Consider the following 7,815-nt stretch of genomic DNA (forward strand, 5'->3'; position numbering starts at 1 on the left):
AGTCTATTTTATTTCCTTCTTCTATTATTTCTTCAGTCTAATATATTTTTAACTTCTCAATGTGGCGAAAAAGTGAGGATTTTTAAAAAATAACTTGGATCAAACGGGACATTGTTTGCTTGAATAAGTAGTTTGGAGGTTTTGGGATAAGGATAATTAAAGAATTTAATGTGGCTCTTCTAGGTAAATGATGTTGGAGGTTGAGGGAGAAAAGATAATGGTTCTGGTATACAGTTTTAGCGGCTCGTTATAGGGAGGTAGGAGGTAGGATCAAAGGTGTGGCAGTAGACTATGTTCTATTTTGTGACAAAATCTATCTAGTATTTGTGAAGGGCCATGTTGAGGCGGTAGAGAATGGTTTTTGGATAATTTAGATCGTTCCATAGGTGATGGGTCCTCAACTTTTTTTGGTGGGACCCTTGGTTGGAGAGCGAGTCCTAAAATATAGTTTAAGACGTCTTATTGAGTTCACTGAGAAAAAATTGGTGTCAATTTTAAAAATGAGTCTTTTGGGATGGGGAGCCTTGGAAATGGCATAGACGTTAACGTTTATTAGCATGGGATGGGGACCAAGTATGAGAGTGTTGTGTGTTGTTGAATAACATTGTGTTTCAGGTTTGAGTGGATGACAGGTGGCAATGACACATACATTCAATTACAAAATATATAATCATCTCGACTTGTCACTTTTTGATAGCTTCTGAACGCGTTACAACGACATATTCTTTACGCAACATTTGGCACAAGACGGTTCCTTTGATAATCAATCTATTTGCTTGACGTTTGTTTCAGAATCGTAATCCTACTTTCGATAACTTATTGCAGCGAGGAATTCGTCAAGATCATCAACAACTTTGTGACTATATGGGTGGTTGCGGTTCTAATGAGGATATTAATCATTTGTTTTGCATTGTAACTTCTTTATAACAATTTGGTCTTTGATTTCTAATTTGGACCTTTAGGAGGAACTTCAAAGCACCATCAATCAACAATGAATCTTTTATGGCTTACTTGTTTTTGGATTATCAGGAATGAAAGAAGTGGATGAATTTGCAAGCACAAGGAACACACTATAACACAATTGCTCGATAAAATCAAGTTACTAACGTATTGGTGGTTGAAAGCGAAATTTGTTACTTTTGCTTTTATTACCACTCTTGGTGGCTTTATCCTATTATGTATTTGGGTGCTATAACTTAGACGGCTCATTTCTTTCTTTCTTTTTTGAGCACGCTCATTTCTTTCTTACCTCGTTGTTTGTTTTGTTAAGATATTGACTTTGCAAACTCTTGATTTTAACCTCTTCTTTTTTGTACACCTTGTGTTTGAGGGACTTGGATTTTCTGGTAATATAATATCATTTTAACTTCTTAAAAAAAAATTATACAATTGAAAGAGTGTGTGGATTCTCTCAAGCAATGCACGATGTAATAGTTATGAAAACGGTTAGATTTTAAATAATACGGGGGTTTTTTTTTTTTTAAAGATATTACTTATTGTAAAATACATGTCATACGAGTTTATAAGCTATAAACTCGTTTACCGGCCTTACCAAAGAGTGTCGTCATCAAACGTGAAAGAGACCGTTAGTCAAAACGATTAATTACTTTTTTTAATTGAACATAAAGATTATACTTTTCACTTGAAAAAAACAGAGAGGAGTTAATTGAAGATAATCCTTTTTTCAAAATCCATTGGTCATTCATGAGAGGGAAAATAATGATGAAATATTAAACAATCAAGTAATATAAATACCTCTCATATAAATATTATTTAAATAGTTAAAAACTAAATATAAAAATGGTGAAAGATAAGAAAAGAAACTGACACCAATCGGAGAAACAAAAATAATTTTCTTTGAAGTAAAAATTAAATCAGATCATGATATGTCCTCGTGAGCTTAACTCAGCTAGTATAAATAAAGAATAATATATGTAAGATTCGAAGTTCAAATCTCGACAAAAAAAAAAAAATCAGATCATGATATCATATTATTATATTAACTTTTTAAATCTATCTATTGATTTTTACATAAATTGTGAACTAAAGATGATGGATACATATATTGAAAAGTTACGACTATTTTACTTTGATAAGGCATAAACTAAGAATTTAAAAAATATGATATTTCATATACCAAAATGTACAAAAACCAATACTAGTATGAAAAAAATCAAATCTAGTTTTAATTAAGGCTGTAAATATGATAATCGTCTCTATAAAATGGGTCACTTTTGATTTTCGTTCATGTAAAAAAAATTTGAAATACATCCTTGTAAAAAAAAAATTGTTTGAAAAAGGTCTTTGACTCCACTTCATGTCTGACTTGGCATGCTATTCGCCACGTGGCAGCCCACATAATTAAAATCTAATAATAAATAAAATTCTGAAAAATATTTTTTTAAATTTAAAAAATCTGAAAATAAATTTAAAAATCATAAAAAATTTCCGAAAAAAATCTGAAATACTTTTCCTAAAAAAACTTTGAAAATTAAAATTTTCAAAAACTTAATTTTTTGACAAAAAAACTGTTAAAATTATAAATTTTGAAAATTATATATTAGTTTTTCGAAAATAATGAAAATTATATTTTCTAAAGTTATAAATTTAAAAAAAATTATAATTTATTGTTCTTTTACGAAAATTTTAATTTAAAAAAGAAATCATTTTTTTTTTCAGAAATTTCAAAATATATAATATTCAAAAAAAATTAATTTTATTTTGAAAATTATCCAAAAAAATAAATTCATAAAATTATTTTCAGAATTTTTAATTTTTTTTAAATTTATTTTCATATTTTTTATTTTAAAAACAATTTTTAGAATTTTAAAAATATTTTTTAAAATTTAATATTATGTGGCACGCCACGTGGCAAAAGTTTCACAGTCAGCAACTGCCATGTGACCAAAACCATGCAAAATCAGCTGAATTGTGGGGTCAGGGACCTTTTTCAAATAATTTTTTTTTACAGGGTTGTATTTCAATTTTTTTTTAGAGGAACGAAAATCATAACTGGTCCAAATTATAGAGACGATTATCATATCTAAGCCTTTAAATAAATGCAACAATTTTTTCATCCATATCTATCGACATGACTCAAAGTTAAAAAAAAAAAAAGTCACAAGTTCTATTCGACCGCTTGAAATGTCAAAATTGATAGGGTGAATGTTGTGATTAGGTTTCAAATTTCAACTTTTTTAAAAAAGTTATAAAAATAAAAAATCACGAATTCTTTTTTATTTATTGCATGTTTATGAATTCTCTATTGTGACATTATTTTCTTAATAAAATCAATCAATATGTGAAAACAAAACAGTTTTTTAAAAAAGGTCTTGCAAATTACTTAAGGTGCATTATTTAAATTTAAAATTATTGTTTTATCGTTAAAAAATTAAACAGATATTTTCCCAATATCATTTTTTTTTTTGTGATCGGACTTCAAACTTCGAACCTTACACGATGACATCTTTTCTCAATATCATACTCTTACATTAGACAGCTTTAACTTAGTTTTTAAAAAATTCGTTAAACTATACTACTAGTACTGCTTTTTGAAAAATAGTCATGTACTTCTGCTAAATTTTCTTTTCCTTTTCACACACCAAGTAAAGCCATAAACACTTGTTAGTTGTCAGCTATAAATGCATATAATAAACCAACTTGTGGAAACAGTACGTATTCAGAACTTCTCCCAAGAAAAGTAACGGACAATATGGAAAATTAAAAATACTAAAATGTTTTTTCCTTTTTTTTGAACAAAAAAATGTTTTTTCCTTAAATAGGGTCGAGATAACTACAAACGTAACATTGAAAATTTGCTTTAAATGTAAAATTGGAAGTGACCGTACACTACTTCTTCTTCTATATATACCCAAAAATCAAAATAAAGATTAAAAAAACTTTATACTTCAAAAAAGAAAACTTTAATTATTTATTTATATTTTTGATATATAACAATTAATGTTTTTAAAGAAAAAAAGTAGATAGAGTTGCAAAATTCTACAGTTGATCTGTAGATTACACTTTTCTACTGCAGGGAAAAGTACATAGGGCACATCTTACCCAGGATATGGCTTTCATCTTCCATAATTCCAATATTACCCTTATCATTCCCAAATTTTTACATGATAGAACAAGCATTTGGATTTTCATCACTGAAAATTTGAGGAGGGTAAGCTGGACCAGCATATGCATAAAACTCCGTACCATACCTTGGTGGATTAAAATAATATTCATTTCTCTTCAACTCCACCACCTTAACTTCTTCTGCACCACCTTCTCCATCACCACTTGGTTTTCCATCTCCTTCTGCAGCAGCAGCAGCTTCTTTCTTTTCCTCGACTTCACCACTCCCTTTCTGATCTTTTTCACCTTCCTCAGTTTTTTTCTCTTCTTCTTTGGTTTCTTTTGATTCTTCTTTTTTCTCTGGCTCTTGTTTCACTATCACAGCTTGTTTTCCAGTTCTCTTGTAAACATATTCTACTAATTTATCAGTTTCAAGTACTCCTTTCACTGTCACTAGTGAGTTCTTCAGATCCGGTTCAGCTGATTCAACTCCTGCATGTGAATATTGATTAATTAATTAATGTCACACCCTTTGCAGGACCACTTACAAATATTTTATCAAGTTAAATATTTTATAATAAGGTCTTTATAAGAGAATCAAAGTGTAAAGATGATTTTGACATGTTAAATAAAATTGAATTGTATAATGAAGTGAAACAAAGAATAAAATCTGACAAATTCCTGAAAGGATGGGACCTGAGAATTGAACCAAACCTAAAAGTAAAAATCTGAATTTCAATCAAAACAGAACACAGTAACATACCTTTGATTTTCTCAATGCGTCTCTTGATTTCTTGTGAACAAGCTTCACAATGCATGTGAACTTTCAGAATCACTATGATAACCTTAGGCTGCACCATACAATACAATAAAAATGATAAAATGATCCATCACAGATTCAGATAAATTTTAAAAAAAGAAATTAATTAACCTCTTCAACTTTCTTTTCTTCCTCTGGCTTAGGTTTCTCTTTCTCATCAATTTGTTTCTCTTCTTCTGAAGGTGGTTTTGGGATCGGAGAAAGAAGCTCAACTTGTCTATGACTCTTCCTCTGAACTCTTTCAAGAACCTTCAATGGATCCGCTTTTTCTCCTTTAACAATAACCTTGTGAGATTTGCAATCAGTAACCACATCTTCAACCCCTGAAAAATCCATCACAAATTATTAATCATTAACACAAAAATATCGGAAAGAAAAAAAAAAAAGGTAAATAAAAGCAAAACTCTTTACCTGGAAAACCTTTGAGTGAACGACGAACTTTACGAGCACAACCTTCACAATGCATGAAGACTTTAAGCACAATTTCTCGCGGTGTAACTTCCTTAGATTCCTCCGGTTTTTTCTCTTCTTCTGTCGGTGGTTTCTCAGTTTCTTTCTTCTCTTCTTCTTTCTTCAGTGGTTGCTCTGGTTTTTTCTCCTCTACTTTGGTTTCCTCTGGTTTCTTTTCTTCCTATTCAAAACAACAACAAAAAAAAACAGAACCAGAAACAATATTATTAAAATGATAATTTGAGAAAAATAATAAGAAGAATGAAAAAAGCATATAGTTATTATGAAGAGAACCAACCTCTCCCATTGGTTTAGTGTGACTGACTGACTCAAAGGTTTGAAGTTGCTGAGATTTGAGAGAGAGATGCTAGGTTGGTTCTGCGGCTGCTTTTTTTGCCTTAAAATTTCGGTGTTTTTAATGTATGAAGTGAAGTGTATGTTGTGTTGTGTAGGTTCTTCCTTTTTCTCTCTTATCTTATAATTTTATGGTAAATTCTATGGTACATCCACTATATTTAAGTGTATTGGTATACTCACTCTTTAAATTCATAGTTAAATGAGTTATTTTTTGGAAAAATATATTATTTTTTATCATTTATAATTATAATAATTAAATCTTATTCATCAAAAGTGTCAACGAAATAATTTTTTATTTTTTAAATTTTTATCATTCATAATTAAGAACATTCTTATTTTTTACGATAATATGTAAAAAAAAAATATTATTATGATTCTTATAAACAATTAAATGATATTTTTTCTTATGAAATGTTGTTCTATAAAATATAAATATTGACAAATAGCTATTTACTACATAAAAAATGATCGTTCATTTATAAAATTAAGAAGCAGAAGTACCGATACACTTCATTTTGTGAGTGTACCGCAGAAGTTCCCTAATTTTATTATTATTTTTGGACCATCTGATTTGAACCCACTCATTCTATCATCATCAACATGACGTGGCAAACTTTGAGAGGCACGTGCAATGGAGGAGTTTTAAGCTTAAGACACATGGAATAGAACATGGTATTGGTATCTGGTGGGTCACCAGGGGAGCTCGGGGGACAGTCCACATCGAGGCTAGAACAACCGCACAAGCAAGAGAGACACCACACTCTTACCCAAAATCCTAAGGCAATGGGTTCAAGGGGAAGCTTTTACTTGCTCGTATCTCCGTTGATGGTTTCTCCACAAAAGGACCGACACGCTTTTACGGCCGTTGCTGCTTTCTGCACAAACGGACCGGCTGCCTCCGAACGGGGCTCTGATACCAATACTGGGTCATGTGGGGAGCATGGAGGATCGTCCACATCGAGGATAGAACAACCGTACAAGCAATAGAGACACCACACTCTTACCTAAAACCTTAAAGCAATAAGTTTATGGGTCCTCTTACTTATAAGGTGTTCAACCTTTACTATTTTATCCAATATGAAACATATAATTCACACTTGGAAACCAATAGTATATACTATACACTTACTTACTTTACCTTAACCATTGCATTAATAATTTACCATGACTTTGTATTTATTCACAGTAGTTTGGGTATTTCATACATCGACTTTGACTGTTTTGGGACTTTCTAGAATCAGTTCTCCTGTTTCCTGTGGGAGTTCCTACCTCACTCTCCTGCTCTTACGTAATGCTTTAATTTAACGGAACAGATTTAATCAATTAAAAATTACAATCATTACTAAAATTGACTATGATCTGAATATCTAATATGAAAATTAATAACTATATGAATTCATTGAGTACTTTGTCTGTTTACAGATTCGCAATTAACTACCATACAGACCTTTACTTTATTTTTTACAGGAGTACTATTTTTAAGATTACTCATTGCTTTGTGTCATCGGAAGAGATGATCCAAGCTGTTGTAAGTGTACCAAGTCCTTTTCATGGTTTAAATGGTAGATATCACAAGATGTGGGTCCCAGTAAATATAGAGACGTTGCTTTCCAAAACTTTGTATACGTATTTGGCAACATAAGTTGCAATGTTGAAGGGTTATATGCATGTTACGTGCTTCAGTATATACACTTATCACCAACCCCAAACAAAACATGATTCCAGTAATCACATGCAAATTCATTGATTCAGCAAATAGAAAATCGAATACTATTTAATGATTTTTTTTGTGAATACAGGTTTCATCATTTGATATATCAACGTTCGGAAAATCAGAAAAAAATCTGATACATGAAACAAAGTTCATATCTCTGAATTAATATCATTATTAATTGAACATAAATTAAATGGCCAATATACCTGTGGTATTATTTCTGCTTAGCACTTATGTGACATTATGGTTGATGACGGCGACCAAACACAATGTCACAAGTGTACAAAAAAAAACATCTTTGTAAGAGAAAAAAGAAACTCATCTGTAACATTGTGGTTGACCAATGTTACCAATATCACCAACTACAATGATACTCAAGTGTTAGCTATCCATTATTTTCAGACCTACA

The 7,815-nt window shown here is 30.6% G+C and overlaps 1 protein-coding gene across 1 annotated transcript; it reads right to left on the minus strand.

Annotated features, from left to right (window-relative positions):
* Window positions 1–3,963: 3,963 nt before the first annotated feature.
* On the minus strand, window positions 3,964–5,794 carry LOC25502009 (heavy metal-associated isoprenylated plant protein 7). Its single transcript, XM_013591531.3, has 5 exons — window positions 5,634–5,794; window positions 5,297–5,516; window positions 4,997–5,208; window positions 4,829–4,916; window positions 3,964–4,557 (listed from the first exon to the last, which is right to left on the minus strand). Exons 1-5 carry the CDS (start codon window positions 5,640–5,642, stop codon window positions 4,121–4,123), a joined length of 966 nt encoding a protein of 321 aa, XP_013446985.1. The 5' UTR covers window positions 5,643–5,794; the 3' UTR covers window positions 3,964–4,120.
* Between the last annotated feature and the right edge of the window lie 2,021 nt (window positions 5,795–7,815).

Source organism: Medicago truncatula, chromosome 8, assembly GCF_003473485.1.
Source record: "Medicago truncatula cultivar Jemalong A17 chromosome 8, MtrunA17r5.0-ANR, whole genome shotgun sequence".
NCBI lineage: Eukaryota > Viridiplantae > Streptophyta > Magnoliopsida > Fabales > Fabaceae > Medicago > Medicago truncatula.

Excerpts from the sequence above, each read along its gene's own strand:
- LOC25502009 (XM_013591531.3), bottom strand. Across the intron at positions 5,209-5,296 it reads TTCACTCAAAGGTTTTCCAG|GGGTTGAAGATGTGGTTACT; the intron begins GTAAAGAGTTTT and ends TGGATTTTTCAG. Across the intron at positions 4,917-4,996 it reads AAGAAAAGAAAGTTGAAGAG|CCTAAGGTTATCATAGTGAT; the intron begins GTTAATTAATTT and ends TGTATGGTGCAG.